This window comes from Cyprinodon variegatus, unplaced genomic scaffold (assembly GCF_000732505.1).
Source record: "Cyprinodon variegatus isolate N-32 unplaced genomic scaffold, C_variegatus-1.0 Scaffold516, whole genome shotgun sequence".
NCBI lineage: Eukaryota > Metazoa > Chordata > Actinopteri > Cyprinodontiformes > Cyprinodontidae > Cyprinodon > Cyprinodon variegatus.
Genome location: NW_015150969.1, coordinates 500678 through 523808, shown reverse-complemented (window position 1 = coordinate 523808; position 23131 = coordinate 500678). Strand labels below are relative to the sequence as shown.

At 37.6% G+C, this 23131-nt stretch overlaps 1 protein-coding gene across 1 annotated transcript in view; it reads right to left on the bottom strand.

The window, feature by feature from the left end:
* Positions 1–3031: 3031 nt before the first annotated feature.
* Positions 3032–23131, bottom strand: part of samd12 (sterile alpha motif domain containing 12) — a 132834-nt gene continuing 112734 nt past the window's right edge. Inside the window, exon 5 of the mRNA XM_015390898.1 lies at positions 3032–9264. Within this exon, the coding sequence (XP_015246384.1) occupies positions 9233–9264 (32 nt within the window). The 3' untranslated portion in view covers positions 3032–9232. The remainder of the gene's footprint in view (positions 9265–23131) is intronic.

Below are 23131 nucleotides of genomic sequence, written 5' to 3'. Positions count from 1 at the left end.
AAACGAATAGCTCATTATGAGGCCTGAGCAGAGCTGAATGACTGCTGATGAGAGATGATGAGAGAATCCATCTTTTTGATTCAGGTTGTTGTAGAGATTTATTTAAAAGTTACTGGATAGTAACTCTTAAGGACTGGACATTTTAGAATGACTATTATCCATCTAGTTTATATAATACTTAGGAATTTGTCATTTAAAAAATGCTGATTCCAAACCAAGTCTTGCCATTAACACATTGAAGACAAAGGCAGACACCTAATCACTGAAATATTTGCAGAGAAACAGGGCATCACATCTCACAGAGCTTTCTGCTGCTTTAATTAAAACCACTAAAGATCAGTTGAGGATCAACCTTTCCATCAGGTTCCTCTGAATCTGTTATAGCATCTAAACCTCTCACCATTATTACCAAACCTGAGTCAATCCCAGTCTTGGATTTAGTAAAATATCCCGTCATCATTTTTACCGATGAAGCATAAATTCAGACGGGAATAATTGCAAACTTAACTCCCACCTGTGTATACAGTAGATTAATGTGTCTACCTTTTAATCTGACCTCCGATGAATCACTGTTGATAACCTGTGCGTGGTGCCTGGGTGGTCCACATCGCTGTTCTTGCTTCTCTTCACAGGATCTCTGAGATTTAATCGAATAAATTTGAAATAATTTTCTACCATTCAGAACCATAATGATTTACATGTGTCCTACAAGATGGACGCCATTACAGTAAAACATTAAAACATACATTCTTATTTTATCATAGTTGGCATTTCACATTGAAAATAGTGGGAATTGTTGATTCAACAACAAAAAAAATAAAATAAATAAATAAAAAATAATTTAATGACTAAGCACACAAATGCTGACTATCAAACACTTAGCAAAGCTGGAATTAGCACAAACATAGTTGTCGTTTATTTCAGAAAAACGAAAAATAAAACAAAGGGAGTTCGAATATTACACAGCATTAATAACTTATTTTTTTATAATGAAAATCGTCTTAAATTATACTATTTATGGTGGGGAAAATGCTAACAGTTAGCTTAGCCTAATGAACCGTTGACGAACTCAGCAGTTTATAGACACATTCAGAAGGAGGAAACCCCTATTTAATACCTTGTTAAAATAGCCACGCGTTTATTATTATTATTATTATTTAAGGACCGCTGCAAAGCATTTTAATTTACCTCTTTTTAACGCCAAGTAACAGCTGCGCCCAGGCCTTCTGATGAAGCGGCCCTTGACCGGAGTAGTGCGCCCTCTGCTGGCGGTGATCGCAGCTAAACCCAGGGATGTGGATCTAAACCAGGGGGCTCTGCAACCTTTACAATCTAAACATTCATTTCTACATTCAGTCCAACTTATCAAAATTGCTTAGAACCGCTAACAGTACGATACCTTTTCTAAAGAGATATCTTCCAAGATATTTTAACTAATCATTGTGCCATTTCAAAAGTTTTAATGAAGGAAGACCTGTGAAAATAAATAATAAAATGAATAGATATATTTTAAATGGGCTGCTTAAATCCAGAGGCGTAGACAGAAATTTATCATAAGGGTGGCCAGGCAATAACCAATGTACTGTATACTGAGGGGTGGCCGAAAGCGGATAGGCACCAGAACCTCAGGGTCAATCTACACTGTTCCAACAACATTAATTAGCAAAAATCCATATTTTCTAAATAAAGACAAATTATAATTTCCTACAGCCTTTGCTAACAAATAGAAAAATATATTTAAATATTCATAATTTTTAGATAAAAGGTAAAGAGGATAAAACTCAGTTTTGAGTTCTTGGGCGTAAATCAATCATCATTGTCATTGACTTACCTACTTGTATAAAACATTATGCATACAGTTGATATTTACAAGTACCAGTATCTACATAAATTAATTATTTGATCAATTTTTATTAAAATTGTTATCTTTGATTTCACTGAAGACTCCTAGATGACTTGCAGACACATAATTTTCTCTTTACCCAAAATAAGACAAAATCTAGTTCTGAAAAGAGCGTTAATTATGTACTTATCATCTTTAATGTTAGTATATTGATGTGTACATTTAACCATAAACAAAATAAAATGTTTTGAATATTCCACTTGAGAGTATTACTGCTGCCACCATTTGTATTAGAGGCCACCCCGGGCCCGCATCTAGCTCCGCCCCTGCTTAAACCCCAGTTAAGCATTTCATCCATCCATCCATCCATTTTCTTTACACGCTTGTCCCAAGTGGAGTCACGAGGGGTGCTGGTGCCTATCTCCAGCAGTCAATGGGCGAGAGGCAGGGTACACCCTGGACAGGTCGCCAGTCCATCGCAGCAGTTAAGCATTTAAAAAAGATAATAAATATTTGTCTGATATTAAGAGACAATTTCTTTAGGAAATTCTGCGCAACTATCAATTTCTTAGTTTTTTTTATATTACAAAGACTGGCTGGATCCTCATCACTTTTGCCAAAAAGAAACGAGCCAATGTCAGGGTCTGAAGAGCCACTTGGGTTGCATGTTGCAAACCCCTGCTCTAAATTGTCAACAGATTACATAAACAGGATTTAACTCTTGTTTATAAAATGTTCAAAATGCTTTTCCTTCATTCATCTTGGGCATCACTGCACAAACTACATCTTTAGCTTCAGGGGACATTTGAAGGCAGTTCCAAAAGGGTTGCATGAAGGTTCAAACCAGCATGTATGAACCTAATGGGGAACCTCTGAATGCAAATACACAAATCAATCTTCAGACTCATTTTAAGGAATGATCCTTTACATTTTCAAAAAGATATATATGTATGAAAATGTATTACTTCAACATTTATAGGAAAAATATTAGAGATTAAAACTTTAATAAGATAAAAAAAATGCATATATGTTATCTCTGCCTTTCGTTTGTCAAAACTACCTGTAAAACTGCGTCATGCTGAGCAGACTATGAGCAAACACTCCTCACAGTTTGCAAAGTCACGTGTGAATAAACACAGTAACCACAATGTGTTAAGATTAATGACTTTATTTAATATACTAATCAGTACTCTCATTAATATCCATCATTAGGCACATTACATGTAGATCAACAGGGAGTAGAGCTGTTAACATGCCTTTCTTAAATAACAGAATGGAAAAACATGGCATCGACACGGCAGAAACATTGTTTTGTTTTTCTGTTTAGATTGTGGTAAAGGTGTAGCTGTCTACATGTGTTAAATCATAGCTAGAGTTGTGATTCCATCGCATTTTTATTTACCGATGGCTGCGCCTGTGCTGTTTATGTAAATCCCACACCATGTTCGGTTTCTTCATATGTGTGTCTCATTTATTGTGCAACAAGAGGTTTGTTCTGGTGTTCCCTCCTGTAAGACGCATCAGCGTCTGCAGGTACGTGCCAAATGTCTCAGAGGGTATTAGAACTGTGGGCTCTGCCAGTTCAGGCAGGTTCCTGGACACCTTGCCACGTCAGCTACATCTTGAGCTGGTTATACCTGAAAGTCAGAGCCAGAAACACTGAGGCAAAGTTCCCATCGTGCCTCTGGAGGAAGAGCTAACCCATACTTTGCTACCAGTGATGAGGAAGAAAACAATCTGCAGCATAGGAAGAAATAAATGTTATCCTGGCTACAAATCAGGTTCATAGAACATTTGTTCTGCACAAGAATAAATGTAATCAGGAGCAAATACATTGTAAACATGAATTTCTTTTTGTAAACACAGCTAAGTTGAACCTGCATCACTAAAAATGGCTAAAATGTTCACTTATGTTACTCACTTTCATTACTTTACAACAGAAGTGTCTAGAAGCATTCTCCTCTGAACACATTGAGATAAAAAAAATACATTTCTGTCTCTTCTAATAATTACATAAGTGTACAATACTGGGAAAAAGTATTAGCCCCAAAATTCTTTTCATCATTTTTATGTCACACTCCTTAATGTTTCAAATTAAGACAATCCTACGATCAGAGATTACTGGAGTAAATGCAAACAAAAACCGTCTGCTTGAAGAGTCAAGAGAATTAGCTGCCCAAAGAGCACTTTAACTCAACCAGGAAGTCAAACAAAACCCCAGAACTACATATGTGCTGTGTTCAAATCTGGAAGCTGCATCCTTCGAAGGCCAGATTCGTACGCAGATTACGTCAGATTGCACCAAGGCCTGTGTGGTTCAGAAAACTCCTCGTTATGCAGCTGACAAATACATCCTTCTTTTTCCCGTTTTAAAGGATGGGACCAGTGCATCCTACGTAAGCCCTGGGTATCCCATGATTCATTGCGAGTCCAAGTAAGCGGCTGCTCCGTGCTCAAAGGAAAAAGGTAAATGGCGCCGAACAGCAGTGGATACTGTATCTGAAGTACAGTTTAATATAATAAAATTATTTGTCTTAATTTAATTAATTGTTCATTTAAATGGTTAGTGAGTCAGATATGTGGCGGGTAAAATTTGGTTTAAAAGGTTTAATCTGTCTCTGTGTAAACAGGTTTGGCTGTAATTTAAGCTCAGATTCCAATATCTCTGCAGTGTGGGGACTATGAATCTGATATTCGCAACTACGTATTTCTGCTGAAACTTTTCAACTAAAATTAACCCAAAGAACAGCAGTAAGAAGTTAGCTTTGTGAGTCAACTGTCATGGTTTCTAGGTGACAGTGTTTACGCTGAGTTAGGGGCGGTGAGGGGGGAAAGCTGGACCTGTTCGATTCCATAGCCAGACTCTTCTGATCTCCTTATTTTCACGGCCTCCGAAGAACCCAGTCCAGGTAGACCTGGTCCTTGGAGGACGCAGCCGCTGAATTCGAACATAGCAAGAAAGCGCTGATAGGCCTCAGATTTAAAACTTAAGGTCAGAGGTTATAATGCAACGATAAAAAAAAAGGCCAAAGCAGCCTCTGTGGGAGCATTCCAAAGTTGTATACCACACTGATAAAAAACGACTCAAAGGCCTTATCAGTAAACACCCCGATGACCACAAAACATCAGTGTTTTGTTACCACTAACAAGGCAATACATAATGAATAAATAACGGAAATGCTACCAGTCAAACATGGTGGAAGTTGGGTCATGCTATGGGACCACGTTGAAGCTCAATGATCTGGAGGATTTATAATAATAATAATTGAACATTATTGATCTCACATTGGAGAGATTTACCTCAGTATTTAACCCATCCCCCTTGAGGAGCAGTGGGCTGCCATCGTGGGGCGCCCAGGGAGCTATCAGGGGTTAAGGGTCTTTACACAGAGACCCTTTTCAGTAAGATGCTTTTCTATACCCACTGTAAGACAGATCCCTACAGGAGACTATAAGACCATATCTTTACTAAGAGCCTGGCTGGTTTGTGTTGATTTTTTTGCTAAAAAACCTAAATAATCATTCATAAAACTGCATTACAGTTTTACTTAGGTTTGCCTCATCTTTGCACTTCTAAAATATTTTAGATTTTCAGAAACTTGCAGGGAAACTACCTTTTACTGTATCGTATCTATGCTGTGCTCAGCACTCAGTAATCCTCATAGATGTGGTTCCAGTCCACATCTACGATTTTTTTAAAGTTTCTTTGCTTCAGTCTCTCACAATGCAACTGATATCATATAAAAATAATGTTCAACAAATCCTTCATTACTGTAGATTCTGCCCAAGTCCAAAATTCCCTTCTTCCCCACCTGAGGTCAAACCAGAAATGCAGTTTAAGTTCAGCTGTATTTATTGAGTCTCTTTATGATTTTAGGTTATTTTGGTCCTTCACCAATCTGGTGCATCGTCTGGTGCAAGCAAATTAATAATCTTGCACTTAACTGCTGAGTGCAAGTTTTGATGAAAAGTGGAAATTCTCCAATTGGAAAAATTGACTTTTTTCTCATGGAACATGGTTGATTTTTATGGATTTTCTTTTCCATTCTATCTCTGCCTTGTTTTTGGTTTCTGATCTTGGGTTGAGAAGGTCACACTGTCACCATGGTTACAAAGGATGAGGGACTACTGCAAAGACAATGACTTGATGCAATCAGCCGGGCTGCCTACAGTAGATAACCAGTTGGCATTGACTGAATTTTATTGTATTCTATGGTAACTGGATTAAACTGGCTACAATTAAATGCATCTAATCAGATAATCTGATTGGATTAAGCTGCATGAACCAGATCACTTTTCATGTAAACTACCATAAGATGATATTTGCTGTGATTTTTTTCTCCATGAACAAAGCAATAGAGGAAGCAATGATGCTGCAGTTGAGATTGCCACTTTAAACTGGTAATAATTAGAGGAATTGGATCAGCTCTCACTCTACAGCGAGATTTCCCCCATCAATCTTTGTTTTCTACTCTACAGCTTGAAATCAGCCGGTGGTGAAATTCCAATTTGAGCTTCATCCCTTTCCTTCCTGCTGTGGCCTTGAAACACACCAACACGACATCTCCCCCCAGCTGTGAAATAACCGCCTGTGTTTCTGCCCGACAAAACTCCATTTCTCCAACACACGCTTGCATTCACGCGGACGTTGCACTCCTGGAGGATTCTGTAATCCCCATCGGTCCGACTGTACGCGTCCAGGAGAACTGATCGATACCATCCAATCTGTAGGCAGCTCTTTGCCTCGGAAGGCCACGGCTGCTTTCCCAACAATGAATGGGCGGACGCACAGGGACCTGTGCGACAAATGAAATCCCATTAAAAAGCGGGATCTCCCGGGGGCCAACTGTGACCTCTGCTTCTTCCCTTAGACTGCAACAGCAACATGCTCCCATCCAGGATTTAAAGAAAAACCAACTCATGCTACATCAGCATGGATAAAAGCTTTTGCTAAATATCCCTCTGATATAGAAACTGGTAGCTGACATTGAAGGCTCATTATACTGGAGGCTACAGGTCTTATTTACACTGTGACACATTTAGTAGCAGAGATGTTAACAGTTTTGCTTCATTACAGACACGTGTGCTTCTATATGCAGATTAAATGCCTATAATATCAACAGTGAGTGGCCATAGTTCACATTTATAGCTGAGGTTTAAGTGGCTCATTACATTGAAATGATGCACAGCCTTGCAAAAGTTTTCACTTTACGCTTTTGGTATTAAACTTCAGAGGAATTTTTCTGGATTTTTGGCTATGGACTAAAACAAAGTTGCACTAAATTGTCAAGTGGAAGAATATTATAGAGTCTTTAGCATATTTTGCAAATAAAAGTCTGGAAAAGTCCATGCATTTTCATGTGATGCAATTATCCTTTGGAAAGCTCCTCATCAGTAAAATGAGGAGAGCCCAACTCAGATTATATAATCTATACATAATTGTACAATTGGAGATTAAACTGAACTGTTGTTGAAAAGCCTGACTGAGAGGTTTCTCAACAAGAACCGTCATGAAGACTAAGGAACATATCCGATGAGTCCTGCATAAACCCGTTTGAGCATTTTACAGAAAATAATGTAATCCCCTAAAATTAGAGTATAATTCAGGACAGCAGTCAAGAGGAATATATTGACTCTGGAGGAACTGCAGAGATCTACAGCTCATGTGGAAAAATCTGTTTATGAGATTAACATTTGTTGTTAGCTCCACAAATCAGACCTATATGGAAATCATGCAATTTGAACAGGCAATGTAGGGATGACAGCAAAGATTAAAAAGCTAATTTTTTTTTTTTTTTTAGCTATAAGAGCGACAGTGAAAGGCTTTAGATCCAAACATAAATATGCATTAGAGTAGAGTGGTCTAATTAAAACCCACAACTGATAAAATAGTCTGGGGAATGATTTGAAAATGGATGCTCAGAGTCGCTTTCCATCTGATTGGAATGACATTAAAACTATTATTCAAAGAAGAAACCAAGAATTCTGTCTGCAGGTGCAAAAATACACTACACACTTTTCAGATTTGTATTCGTTAAGATTGTGCTCCTTCCACTTCACAGTTCTTCACTACTTTGTGTTAATCCATTAAATTAAACCCTGAAGCTTTAGGTTTTAAAGCGACATAAGAAAGTTGAAACACTTTTGCAAGGCGCTGGATTCGGTTGGTAACGAGTAACAAGTAACAGCCTGACGAGCTTCGGCTAACAGCACGTCTACAGTTCTTGAATATAACTTTTCTAAAAATAGTTTCAAGCACTGAGATGGAAAAGCAGACAAAGCAATGCGAGAGAGAGGAAATGAAAAAAAGGGTCTCCTCATTTGTCATCTGTAACGTCTTTTCTTCTTTTCCTCTCCTCATTAAAGTGAAGAATCTCAAGTCAAAACATTTCCTCGGTCCCAGGGACCCGTCTCCTTTTTTCTTCCTGACATCCTGCCCCCCCCACCCATTGGGTTGCCAAATTAATTTCAAATCCTAAATCCAAGCACCGTGCTTTTAGAGACAATCGTGGGATTTCCTGTTAGCATCTCCCTTGAATTGTTTTGGTTTTTCCAGTGACCTCTGCCTGATACTAAGCCAGGTTCAGTTTTTTTCACAACTTGTGTTCCTCCAGGTCCATCGTTCGCCCTGCAAAGGCTAGTTCACAACATAGACACGGCATAAAGCATAGAGAGATATGGATACTTCACTACTCGTCATCTAACACTTTTTGACAGGCCGTTTCACAGAATGAGAGAGAACAAAGCACAAACACAGACGGGCGTGTAAAATGTGTCACTCTCTTGTGTTTCCAAGAACGCAGTTTGAAAATAAAGGAAAAAAGAAGGGCAGCGGGAGGTGTGCAGTCCTGTCAGCAGCCTTTTTTGGGTTTTTTCTCCTTCTGGCTTGCAGAATGTCTTCAGTGGAAGCAGGAGCTTGTTCAGCAGAGGAGGATGCATGGGAGAAAAGTGCTGGACTGGAGAGGCTACCATGCCACGGAGACGTGTTACTGGAAGAGACACTGGAATTATTGTGCAACTACGGAGGAAATGGTGCAAAAACTTCCTTCATATTGGTCATATTCTTAAAACAAATGTGCAAATCACTACAGTCTGTGTGAATCTCAGTCATGCTTGAAAGAAGTTGTAGCACTTAAAGTCTGAGGACGGTTCCACTAAGAGGAAGCTTTTTGACGGAAGCTTTGGGAGATTTTCAGGAGTGGGTGGTGGGAGGGAAAGGTCTTTTTTTTTCCAAAGATCAGTCTTTTTGGAGGGAAAAATAATGGACAGACACCTGAAGAGCAAGACGAGGAACTTTGATTGCTCCAGAATGAAGCTCTAGATGGATGGGAGGGGAGGCGCGGTGTGCGTCCTCATCGTTCCGTGACCGGGTAGGCCTTTTCCATCAATCTACGGGGAAGACGGCGTGCACTCCAGAGAGGCTGTGGAGAAACAGAACAGATGGAAAATGTTAAGAAACAGAATATTAGAAATAGGACAGGTCAGCGTGAAATGGAAAGGAAACAAGCTCCAGCTGGGAGGAGACAGAGGTTGACAAACACTGGAGGAAATGGGACCAAGATGACAGGAAGAGGTGGAAGGGGCGGGGGGAAAGCGAAACACAACTAAGTGACGTAAACCGGACAGAAATTAAGAAGTTGAGATCAAACAGGGGAGAAAATAAAAAAGGGAAAATGGCTAAGATAACAAGTGCAGACAGCGAGGCATAAAAATGGATCTGGGGGAGGATGGAATTAGAAAAACAGAAGTGGGAGCGGAGAGATAAGACAGACGGGATGAAAGGGAGAATGAGGGGAAAGAGGGGAGGCAAATGAAAGGAGGAGACATAATTATAAAATGGCAAAAGAAAATCAATGCAGAGGGCATCATTGTGCTTTCAGGCGCCGAGCAGATAAAGGGTGGAGAACAGCAGTGTGTCCGTCAAATGCTTACACACCGGCGCATGTTGGTCTGATGCACAAAAGCACACAAGCACTTCAGATGCACACTGAAGACAACAAGGATGAGTCAAGCAGATGAAGCGCAGGGAGACAAGTGACATTTAAAGCTCAATTGAAGCATGTGATGACAAGGCCCAAAGATACACGACTGCAGCCTGTGTGCGAATGTGGATGAAGCCGTCAGCCCCGGAGTTTTTTCTTATTTTATTGCATTTTAGGTTTTAGTGAGGATGGAACCTCCCAAAGCTGGGCCTGTTAATGCTGTTAAACTGAGGACACACTTAAAGGAAGATAAGATTTCTCAGACTTCTTCACACATATTCTGATCTCTAACTTATTGAAAGCTAGTTTCAAAAGTAGGAGACATGCAGATGTTTTATTGAAATATATGAAACTGTATTAAAAAGGATACTATGCCGACAAGTTCATGTAGGGGTTAAAAATGCAAATATATAATGACGGGTTTACATACAGTGACAGAGCTGAATTTATCCAAGAATGAGAAAAGAAAAGATTTAAACATCTAAAACAAATCGCCTTTTCCAGAACTATGAAGGCACAAGAAAGCATCCCCGCAGCATGATGCTCCCACCACCATGTTTCAAAAGTAGGAATGGCTTAATTAATTTCCTCCACCTTTAGCATTTTACTCGTCTGCCAAAGAGTTCTGCTATAGCCTCATCAGAGCGAAGGGCATTTTTAAAGATGTGGATGAACTTTAAAAAGGGTTTTTGTTTGTCTGTACTTCAGGAAACTCTTTCATAAAGACCAGATTTATAAAGTAGATCAGTGCTATTAAAATCATTTTTATATCAGGCAACATCAAGTCTTTAAAACAGCTGTTTAAAGCTGTATGAATGAAACTCTGATATAATATTTTTTCATATTTCAGGTTAGAAAACAAACTATTAACTATTAATTAAAGAAGAATCTTCTCAAAAAGTAAAAAAAAACTGAAATATAAAATTCAGGTATAAATTATTTTAGGTGACATTTGATAAAGACAGAATGATGATTAAATCATCGTCAGCTGCAAGGAACATGTTTGATAAAATTCTTACATTCAACCATAATATTTGGATGTATGAACATATACATGTAAAATCACAAACATTGATAAATACAAAATAAAAAAAATTGTTCTGTAATAAACACATATGATCATTTCCAAACTTTGAATGACTTAGCTTGACATGACCTATTCCAAGCCTTTTTAGACTCTTAAGGGCTAATTAGTAAATTAGCAGGCCAAATGTTTGACATGAGGAGCAGAGCATGAGCCACTGACCTCTGCAGCTCCTCCAAAGGGACCAATGAACTCTCGCTTTTTTTTAGTATTCCTGCTTAAACTATTCCATGATCAATGGTAAGAAGAGGGATAAATATCAATGTATGCCACGTTTTTTATATTTGTATTAGTTTTGTTAAAATACACTGAAGTCATCCTTTCCTCCTCCACTTTACATTGAAGAACAATTATTTTTCTGAATGTAAAGCAAAATATCACAAAAATGACAAACAAGGTTTCAGGAGATATGATGCATGTCTGTCAAGAGGTGCAACATAAAAACGGTACCATTCCTCTTTGTGTTCTAGCCCTCATGTTAAGTATCACAACTCAAAATATGACACAATGTGAAACTAATGAAAGGAACAGGATACTACAGGTTACATTCCACAGCTGTTTTTTTTTTTATTTTGTGTTTATCAGGACACACAAGCTGAAGAAAATTGAACTATTTCATCATTATCGTTATTGACTAACGCTGAAGCATCAACAGACCTCAGCATATACACACAATGCCAGCCGATACACACCCTCACACACACTCCTGTTAAACTGAATGAGTGCTTATCAGTGTGGTGGAGGGACCACACACAACCGAGGACTGAAAGTCATAACAGTCGTAGGAGGTCCTCAACAAGCTGTCAGCATGTTTGGAAGTCTCTCTCCTCTCTCTGTGCTCAGAAAGAGGCTCCTCACCCAGACATTACTGGTTCTACTGCTGGCTCTAAAACGTCTGTACTTCAGGTTTGCATCATCGCACAGGAATTTATATTACACATATTAAAAGTGCACAATATGTCAAATCACAACAGTTTTTGTAATATCGCTATTTTCAGTTTTGTAATCCCAGATGTTGGTTATTACATTTTAGCATTCAAACTCTGTTCTTTAATAATGTACTAAACTTGCCCGATTGGAGGGTCTAAACCAGGCATCCTCAAAATCGGAACTCGAGGGCCATTGTCCTGCAGGTTTTAGAGGTTTCTCTGCTTTAGCACCGCTGATTCTGATGATTAAAGTTCAGCAAAAGCCTGTTAATCAACTATCAATGTAAATCAGCTGTGCTGGAGCAGGAAACCTCTAAAACCTGCAGGACAGCGGCCCTTGAGGAGCGACTTTTTGGATGCCGGGTCTAAACTGTCCTTTACTCGCACACTATATGTATATTTCTTTATTAATAAAGATCACATTAGATTGTACGGGCATTTGTATGCTGGGACAGAAAAAAAGTTTGGGTTTTCCTGATATCATGCTGCCCTAATATAAACTAAAGTTACTAAAACCTTTTGTGACCATTAAATAGCTCCTGGCATCGGTGTGCCTGTAATTACAAACAGCAGAATTTAGCCAAAATAGTTTATTTTCTTGAATAAACCAACTACCCTGGTACTTTATGGATATGAAAGAGTTAAGGTTGGGTATTTAGGAAGGTCTTTTCAGTAGATAATTTTCCTAAATTCCTCATCTAGGAGTTATTACATGTTTGGGATCATTTTCCCATTAAAAACACCAACTGTGTTTAGGTTCCAACCAAGCAGCTGCTGATTTGAGTTGAAAGAAGTGAGGCTGGGCCTCCATGATCTCTTTTCTACTCACCCTGCACAATGCAACACATTCTGGCATCAGTGTTCTGCTAGAACGTCATCCTATGTCCAGCTTTTCGACAATCTTAACCCAACTGTTACCCTCAGAAGAGGGGAAATGGTTCGGGTGGTCAGGAAGACAGGTTTCAGCTCAGACCAGAAATGGGTTGAGCAATCTAAGCACATCCACAAACTATATAGAAACTATAAACATATATACAAATATAACAAAATATATAAAGAATGGATTTAATTAATACATAATTAACTATATAAGCCTCAATTAAATATATAGATTTTATTTTAAGAAGTGATTATCAAAATCACACATCCATCAAAGTCCAGGAGGCGGGACCAGGGTTGCCGCCATAGAAACGCTCACGTTTGATTGTCTGCTTCTCACCGAGCAAAATAAAACAACTTCATCCTGGAAATATTTTACTATAAAATCAATATTAACATTGAAAAGATAAAAGTAACTCAATACACCTCTCAAAACTTATTTGCAGCATAATGGGTAAGTAATTCCAGCCTCTATATCCATTATTTGATCTGACTGACTAACACTGGCTCATGTTCTCACATTAGAGACCTAAATAGGGATATAGAGGCTGGAGTTTCTCACTCAAAATGTGTAAATAGTAACACATTTTTTAAATTATTTACAACTTTTATGTGAAAATATTGACTTTAGAGTAAAAGAGGTAGAAGTTGTCTTATCTTACTAAGGTAGCATCAGCCAATCAGATGTCAGTGTTTCTATGGAAGACCCGTCCATTGGAGTCTGATGGTTAAAACTGACAGTTTAACTACAAAGAAAAATAATGAAATGTAAAAGAATTCATTTTCCAAAAATGACTATTACTAATGTCATCATCTAAAATAAATGTTTTAGTATTCAATGTCAGATTAATTTATTTTATTTGACATTTCCTACTTTAATGGTATACTGTATTTCATTATTCAATGATGTATGAAATACATACATTTATTTATGTCATTCTTAATTTACACCTATCTATTTAATGTTTTTTTTTTATTTATTTAATTTTGTCCCCCTTAACCCTCCATAGTTGTTTAAAGTTTAGCATGAACTGTGCCATGTCGGTCTGTGACCATAATTAACTCACTTTATAAAACCCAAAAAGACAACAGAACATTCTGACCCTCATATTTATGTAAATACTTGACGTATTTCACATTTACCCAATATACTATTAGAACATACTTCAACACAATAATCCTAGTTTTAATGAAAGTTTTCAGATGATCAAAGGGATTGTTGTTGCCATAAACCATAAAAAACTAATAAAAGTTAAACTCTTTGCACCTTGCATGTTTGAGTCCATATATCAGCTGCTCCTGCAGTAACATCCTCTGCAAAAATACTTTCTTTAACATAATAACTATAATCTGCTGAACTGAAAGTAAACAGATCGGCATGTGGATGCCTCTCTGGCCTAATTATGATGTGTATGTTTGCCGGCTGCAGAATCGGAGAGAAAAATTACAATCCTGCTTCTGTTGTGTGTGATCCAGAAGCACAGAAAGCTCTGGTTATCAAACAAAATAAATGATAAAACCCACCCATCACATTAACATCTGAGAGAGAAAGGAAGGCAACAGGTGGAGGCGTTGATCGGTTATAGATTTACTGTCACAGTGCAGAGACCAGCAACTTTTTCTTTAGAGCAAACAACACAAAGGTATATGTGGTATATTGCAGATTTTCAGAAACATGGAGTTCAAATTTACTCCCTCCTCCCTCCTGCCAGGCTTCACTGAAGGTATCAGCTCCCTGTTTTTTCCCCTCTTTCTGTTCTCCACATCCCCTCTCCATGCATTTGTAATCAGGGATGTCTCAGCTTAATCAAAGCACAGCTCAGTGCGCAGCTACACCTGTCACCTCTCTGCTGGGCTGCAAATCACTCTGTGCAACTGCACTATGCAAGAGTTCTCCTTGATTTCTTCAGAGTTTTAATCAAACAGTCAAACTTTCGTAGTTTTTTTTTTTTTTTAGTTGTTGAGATAAATATTCCTCTTGCATAGGGACATGCACTTTCCTGTCTTCTATGCGCACAGATAACACACCACATGCTTTTAAGATTAGATAATGACAGTAGAACGATAAAAAACCAACAAACCTAGAGAACCACTGATTAGGAAACTAAAAAAATTATCAGATTCTTCTCTTAAAAAAAATAAATAATAAAAATAATAAAAGGTGTGTCTTTCTTCTGTCGTTTATTTTGTACATCTTGCTCCCCAGTCAGTGAAAACACCAACACCAAAGCGTGTTTTTGTCAGGTCAGATGTTTGAATTTTGATCAAACTGAAATTTGCCTGATTCCCGTCAATAGCAGATTTTTGTGCATTCTATGAGACGAAGTGAATAATAATAATACCTTTAAACTATTTGCTTTCAGCAGTTGATCCTAGAATCAATCCTTGCACTCTTGGATCTGTCTTTTGCCTTTGATACCATTAATAAAAGTTCCCTTTTTCACATCTTTAGATCTGTGTCAGTGCAAAAGCTACAGCCTTCAAATAGTTAAAATACTACCTCAGTGAATGGAGCTCAATCCATTAGAAAATTATTGCTATACTTGGTCTTATTTTTGGTGAACCTCAAGGCTCCATTGTAGGTCCCTTCCTATTTTCTACGTACCATATAGTGTTTGCTATTGAAGTATGGTATTAATTAACACTGCTGCCATCTACCTTTAAACAGATTGTTTTCTACAGGCAAATGGTCATAGTTTTCATGATGATTTGCAAGATTTACAAAATGGATTGAAATCAATTCTTTATCTTGTAGAAAACCAAAACTATAATTCGTTTTGGCCAATTAGATGTGATGACAATGTGATTGGATCATTAGCTTCTTCCACACATTAATTTACAAGAAAACTAGGTGTAATCTTCTATGGTGCGTTTAAATTGAATAGATCAGTTATGTGGTGAAGAGGAGTTTTATTCCAGCTAAAAATAACTAACGCCTATCGACGGACTTTAAAAATGTAATTCATGCATTTAAAATCTACCAGACATTATGCTCCTTAAGCTGGTCCTAAATTATCTATGGAGCGACTACAAGCTCTCTACAACACTGCTAAAAAATAAAATCTAAATGCTGCAGTTCTAAACTTTACAGCAACCACCTCATGTTCATTTCAAGGTGAAGTTCAGGACTTTACTGCACACCTTTAAGTTTTGTAGGCATGGCAACCTCATACCAACCTGAACTGGAAAACCTTCATACTCCATCCAAGGGTTTAAGGTCAAAAACCAACTATTAGACACTGAGAACACAACTAAAAGCAGAGAGGACTGAGCTTCCTCTGTGTCTCACCTAAGCTTTGGAACAACCCATGTTAGCATAACCAATCTACACAGAAGGTTCATCTATTTACTGCTTTGTTTAAAAAAAAGACCAGGCTTATTTTGCTGCTTGTTTAAGTTACAGCCACATTTGTTGCTGTTTTATCCCTCTCTTTATTAAACTTCTTATCATAAAACAATGATGCTAATAATAATTATCTAAATTCTCCGTTATTAAACTGGTACATTATGTTTTTTAGGTTTGTAACATCATATTGGACCATGCTAAACACAGATTTTCCTTCAAAGAGCCTGAGAAGGGCAAGATTTATGTACAAAATGTAAAGCTGTTCATGAAATTAAGTTTTGTTTTTATAATTTTTTTTTTGTTGGCATTCTTATAAATATATTGGTGGCAATGCTACAGTGCATTTGATTGGTTTTTGGTATACATCTATTTTGAATTTATCAAAATAGATGGGTCAGCTGATGTGATAAAATGTGATGATTTTAAAATCTGTTGTTGATTCATTTTGCATTACTGATAATATGGTATCATTAACATATAATTATTATGATTAATTCTATTATTAATTTATATTTTATTAAAACAGTTCACCATCTCATGTGTGGTCTATCTATGACCTCAGACTTGGAGGTGAAAACATTTTTGATGCAGGATTAGTTTGACTACAGCAGTTTAAATAATGTTACTAACACATTTACTTTAAAAGTGTGAATCAAAAGAAAATGGTAACAATCGCCAAATAAAAAAAAAATATAGAGGATCAGCTAGATGTTTGTCCCAATACATTATTCTTATCAATGAATAAATAAAAATCTTCTGAAAACCCAACAGATTTAGGTTCAGTCTGGTCAAAGTTACCTCCATAAAATATATATTTTATTGTAGAAAGAAATAAATTTGTTATACGAGTTTATAAGGAGACAAAGTAACACAAAATAGGCAGAAATAGAGCTATCAGAGACCAAGTCAAGCTTTGTTACCTTTGGTGCATGAAGGAAAAATACAGCCTGTACCCAACAAAAGAAGCCAAATTAAGAATTAAACATTTTCCTTCATTTTTCTGGATGTTTAATAAAAATAAACATATTGCAATCAAAGAGAAAATAGATACATTCTAAACTCCCCTTTATTATGCTATATTATTAGCTGTGTAGATTTGGATTCATTTACTGGAGGATTTTTACCTCCTTCTGCTGTTTCTTTCTACACAGCATAACTCTTTTGACGTAAAGCTGTCAGGCCCTTTGGGGCTTAAAGGTGGCAATGCTACAGTGCAAAAAGCAAAACAGCAACAAAAAAAAAATTCCTCTTCGGTTATGTCACAACATGTAAGCTGACATGGATGCAGCTGTATCTGTGGCTGTATGGGAAAAAAATGTGTTAGGATGACTCATGTAGCCTGAGCTTGAGCAGCAATGTAGAATCGCCCCGTTTTGTTGTGATGGCATAACCGGTGCGAACTCTTGCAAACAGTAAACATGTTGCTACCAGAGGGTATAAACATATCTAAGGTCACAACATCAAAACAAAAAAAACAAAGGAATGAGAGAACCCTGAAAACTTGTCCTCCACAGCAGCCATTGTGCAGAGAAATTAAGTTGAATAAACCAAGGATCACAGTCCATAGAAACATTACATTTATGTCCACACCAGGTGTTTACATTAAATAGAATTCATTCTTAAGCCTCCTATTAAATTTGACTAAACTTTTCCTTTAAGGTTGGATATGATTACCAAAATAATAGATAAAATCCAAGCAAAACAGCTTTAATTACTTTCTTTCCAGCAAAATCCATTTCCGTTGAACATGTGAAACATAGTGCTCCTTTGTGTCACATTGTGAATTATCTTAAGTCCAGGTATTAGAAAGAGAGCTGCAGACCTTTATAATTCTGGTTTATCCTTGAGGACAATTTACAAACACCAGAAAGAGCCACATTCATCTGTTCAAACCATTATATGCAGCTATAGACAGTTCAGATGGAGATCAGTGTCATGACATAGAGGTACAGCACAACACAAAAACCTGAATATAGTCTGCAAATATGTTTGCAGGGTGCCCTGTATAAGAGAACGCCATGATAACAAAAAAGGAAGTCTAAAAACTTGAGAACTCCAGAGTAGCAGAAACATTATACCAGCTGACGACTTCATGTAAAACTAAGCAATTAAAATAAGATTCAGCCTGACAGACGGCAGGCGGCAAATGTTGGCGCCATCTTGCCACAAGCAGAGATTTAACACAAGTGCGACCTTAGAAGAAGTTTGAGTTCAGATCTCCCGTTGCTGCCAGATGTTCCTAGAATTCATCTCGTGACATAAGTGGACAGTCCTCTTTATGTTGATCAATCTGGACTACTTACTTACTTTACTTACTGTAGGGATGGCTATCTTAAATAAATAAAGCCAGTTTGAAAGACACATTACTTTGCGTGAACATTTTCAGTTGATCAAAAATATCAACTCTTATTTTCTTTTAGACTATTTGTTGCATTTAAGCTGTTTGCATTTTATTGTAAATTTTTCATGGGATTTCCTTTCCAAACCTATGGAACTGTGCAGCACTTTGATAACATTGGTCATGTGAAGCGGTTTGTGTATAAAAGGTAGATTAGTTGAGGTCTAATAAGTCTATAGGAGGGACTGGTGCACTTCATGTAACAGGCCTCACAAGAAACTAGAATTGTACACAAACATCGACAGAAAATCTTCAGATATCCGCCTGGATTTTCAAGTTAAAGCCCACATGGGTCTGAACGGATAAGTTGCAACTTTATAATAAGATAGTCTGTGTTTTTGTTGCTTTGGGGGGCTGTGGGGTGGGGCTGGAGGGGGATTATGCTGTTGTATATGAAATGTCTGATATCAGCTGTAACACTCAGTCTGCATGTTAGATAATGTCTTTAAGGGTTTAGTGATAACACAGAAAATACTTGTTTTGACTGAGATTGTGCTTTATTATGATAGGGATGTCACAATTACTCAACACCTGCATAAGTGTTTGCTTTAAAGGTGTTTGACAGTTTTCATTACCTAAATTGGAGTTAATTAACTTAATTAGACCTTTGGGGGCTCTATAATGAGTCTTCATTTACTTCAGCTGTGATGCACAAATACATCCCACTGAGATATTCAATGCGAGTTACAATAAAAAGAAAAGCTTCAAGGAAAACCGAGACAATTATTTCTACAGGCATGAAGGGCCTTGGTTGCACTGTTCCCCCTTCTCCCAAAAAACAATCTTAACTCATCAAGAGATACTATAGAACAAGTGCTAACCCTAATGGCAGCAGAAGAAAGCCCAAAGTTTCATAAAGGTAAAAAACCTCTGGATGACTGGAAGAAAGCTGAAGAAAGAGCAGATAAAACCTGGAGCAAATGATTAAGAGGCAACTTATATGCAAGCACAAAACAAAGAGGGACCTCATGATGTTATCAAAAGTTGATGTTAGGAGTTTTCTGAAACAGGACTGATTAAGCAAGGAGAGGATTTGTGGACCAATAGTATGTCCAGCATCACAAAGATCAGATTTTTGGGTACAGTTTACCAGTGGTGTGAAAAAGTACACACATTTGTTACTTAAGTAGAAGCATAGATACTGCAATTTGAAAAAACTCTGGTAAAAGCTGAAGTATCAACTTGACCTGTTTACTCAAGTAAAAGTGAAAAAGTATGTGCTCTAAAAACTACTTAAAGTATAAAAGTATAAAGTAACCTTTCAATTTTTCGACTATTTTGAAATATTCTTTGAGATAGGGCCAAGTTGTTCTCTTGTTGTTCTCCGTCTTCATCTCCTGATACACTCTCACCTGTGTCCGACTTTTCTGCAGAGTGCTGAAGGGCATCAGAAGAAAACTTTAAGATACCTTGTCTCAGTCACTTTTTTTGAATTTCTGACACCATTGGCAATTAGCCCCAGAGTACACTGACAGAAAATTGAGTAGAGAGAGCAGGAAAACATAATAAAAAAGACTAAATTTGGTGAATCCAAGTCAAATTTTGTTTCCTCTGAGTTCATTAAAGTCTGATTCTTTAGTCTGTAAGGACCCATGTGGTTTTTATTTGTCCCGTTAGCTGTAGCAGAGAGGTAACACAGAGAGACAGCCAGGTAAGGTACATCTGTGTTGAGCCACCATGAGGTCATCATTACTCACTAACTAGCAGGATTTGTTGGTCTGTTGTGAGATTTGCACAAATAGAGGGAAATACTGAGTGACGCTTATTTTGATTGTGAAAATTTCCCATCATCAACCTGTTTGCGTCAGTGCTGTCCTCCCTGCAGTCCAGTCATCACTGTTATGTGGATCGACATGGAAGCTAATGATTCCCTTTAACCTGAGCTACTGATTGACTCTTCATCATAACAACAATCAGGTCTCTCTGTTTGTGTTCCTTCAGCATGTTTATACTGACTTTCAGTGTAAGCGGCATAAAGAAGGTGGACCAACAAATCAGCTGAGCAGCTTGAAGCTGTAGTTCCTTTCTAAATGGAAACTTTAGATAATTGTAGAGCATAGCAACATTTGTTCTTCCTTTGCTTGTATAGGAAGCCTAATGCTGATTTCACTATTATCTAGTGACTTTAGTTTCACTTCTGTCTTTTTTAACAGCCCCACAGGTCTAATTATGATTTGAATTAGCAGGAGGTAAGGGAGCCATATGAGTTATGATTTATTTATTAGGGCTAGAATAATATACTCTAAACTTGTATCTTGACACATTTCTTTATTTATCTCAATATACGATTTTAATAATGATATAGAACAATTAAAGGATTAGGAAGACTACCAAGAATGCCAACAATAGATGCCTGCACAAACTTATGACATTTTATAAAATCAAAGTGCTTGACTTGTTTTAAATTGGAATACCACTAATTTATAACATCATAACAGAACATTTATGAAATTATGTTGGTAGCGAAAAAGATCCAAACTGTTCTGACGCAAATTGTATTAGATCATTTAATAGAATTTAGTACAAGAATGTCAAACTCCAATATGGCCTTAAACAGCCTACTTCAATCAGATTCATTTTATATTTATATCTCCATAGAGTGAATGCTGTTGGATGGGCACCTGTGGATACAGACCTCTTATGCTATTCCATCAATAAGTATATTTTTATGCGCTGGATGATTAAGCTTTTATTGTTGGGGATGGTTCAGAATGAATCAATTATAACAGCAAGTTCAGCTGATGTTAGAAGTTAAGTTTCCCTTTTATAGCAGTTTAGTTTTAAATTTAACTCCATTATTTCTGCACAGTGAGTCAAACTGTATCAGATGCTCATTAAAACCAGCTTTGCAGCATAGCTACAATTATAGCCGGATGTGTTTTTTGTGCAGGTGAGCAGGAAAATATGTGCTGATGCATAAAGTAGGAATATAAATATATAGGAATGAAAGGATCTGAAAGAGACTCGGGCTCGGGGAAAAGCCTTTCTCTTGAAACACAATGCAGTATGGTGAGCTCCAGCTAAATAAATTATCACGGGGGCTATTTTTAAGCTGAAGTGTAAATGCAGTAATCCTTGGAGCAGGAGCTGCGAAGTGCACAGAAGCCACATCAGGGAATACAGCTCTGCCTTTATCTTCCCCTACTGCCTGCCTCACTCTCTCATCCTTCACACACATACAGCTCTTCTTCCACTCCACATCCCTGCACCTCCATCTTTCCTCACTCTACGCGTTGCTTCGTTTTCTCTTTCCCCTCAGTCTTTTCTCCCTGCGCCTTTTATATGGTAAAAGCCTCTTTTCTGTGTCGGAGTATTTTCCTTATCGCTGAGCCCGCTGTGGGGACTCCACCAACTCCTATTGTAATAAACAATAACAGACCTTTGAACACGACAGGGAGGGGGGGCATGTAAGCGGCACCCAAAGAAGCAGCAGTCAGAGGATATTAGGCCACACTGGGTCATTCTTCAATTTGGCAACAAGTCTTTAAGCACCATGTAATGTGAAGGCACCTATTTTTTTTTAATACTCTCTACTCTTTTGTGGGAGAATACCATCAAGCCCAGTGAGAGTTTCTCTGAAAGAAGCTGCGGCTCTTGTGTGAGGTGGTATTATGTTGGTTTGGTATGTGAGAAAAGACCCTCCTCTGGTGCTCTTTAATAGCACATAATGGGGTATCGTTAATCACCGGGGTTGGCTGAGGTTTTACAAGGTTAATGACTGTGCAGCCAGCCTCTCAGCAGAGTCCCATTGGTTTGGTGTTTACAGTCTCTGCAGAAACTTGGGCTTCAGGTAGTGTGTATTTACACTGCTCGCATAGCTGCAGGACATTTTACTGCTATGTTTGTGATAAAGCAACGCAATGTAGAGCATAATTTAAAAAATGAAGTGAAAATCTGTGTGTGTGTAGGTATCCAAACCTCTATGAATCAGTATGTGATACAGTTACCTTTCGTTGCAACTATTTTTATAGTTTTTTAACTGTGTCAATTACCCAGGAGGACATATAAATACTAGTTTATTAAGGTTGAATGAAAACAAGCTTTGTAGAAAGTCTTAGAGAAGTAGGAGAAGTGCCCCTATTAGATCAAGGAAAATATTTTAAGAAATTGTGAACCACTGAGATTTTGAATTAAATTAATGTTTAATTAATTGTGGTTTATCAATAAATCTTAGTGTGCTTAGCCTGCAAATTGTCCAAATTCAACATTATTTCACTTAAATCTCACCCCTTGGTTGTTATGAGATAAGCATCAAAAGGCAGTAGTTGTGTATAAACCCCACATTGGCTGTTTTGGGTCAATTCCACTGCAGTTGTTTTTTTTTTTTTTTTCAGAATGTCCTTTTATTTGATCATCCATGCTCCACATTAACTCTGACCAGCTTCTTTCACTGCTGAAGTAAAAAAAAAACAATCCACAGCGTGACGCTGCCACTGTCATTTTCCCCTGAAGGCCGTGGTGTGTTCAGGGAGACGGCTTTTCACCTTATACATTTTTTTTCGATTGGGCTGAAACGTTCATAGCACTGGAACGTTTTCTTCCACATGTTTGCATTGGCTTGATGCAAATCCAACTTCTTAGTCCATGGTTTTAACAAATATTCTGTATTGATGGTTTTCATAGAGCTCAGAATTGTAAAATTATCAAATAGTTGACCTGCACATAGATTA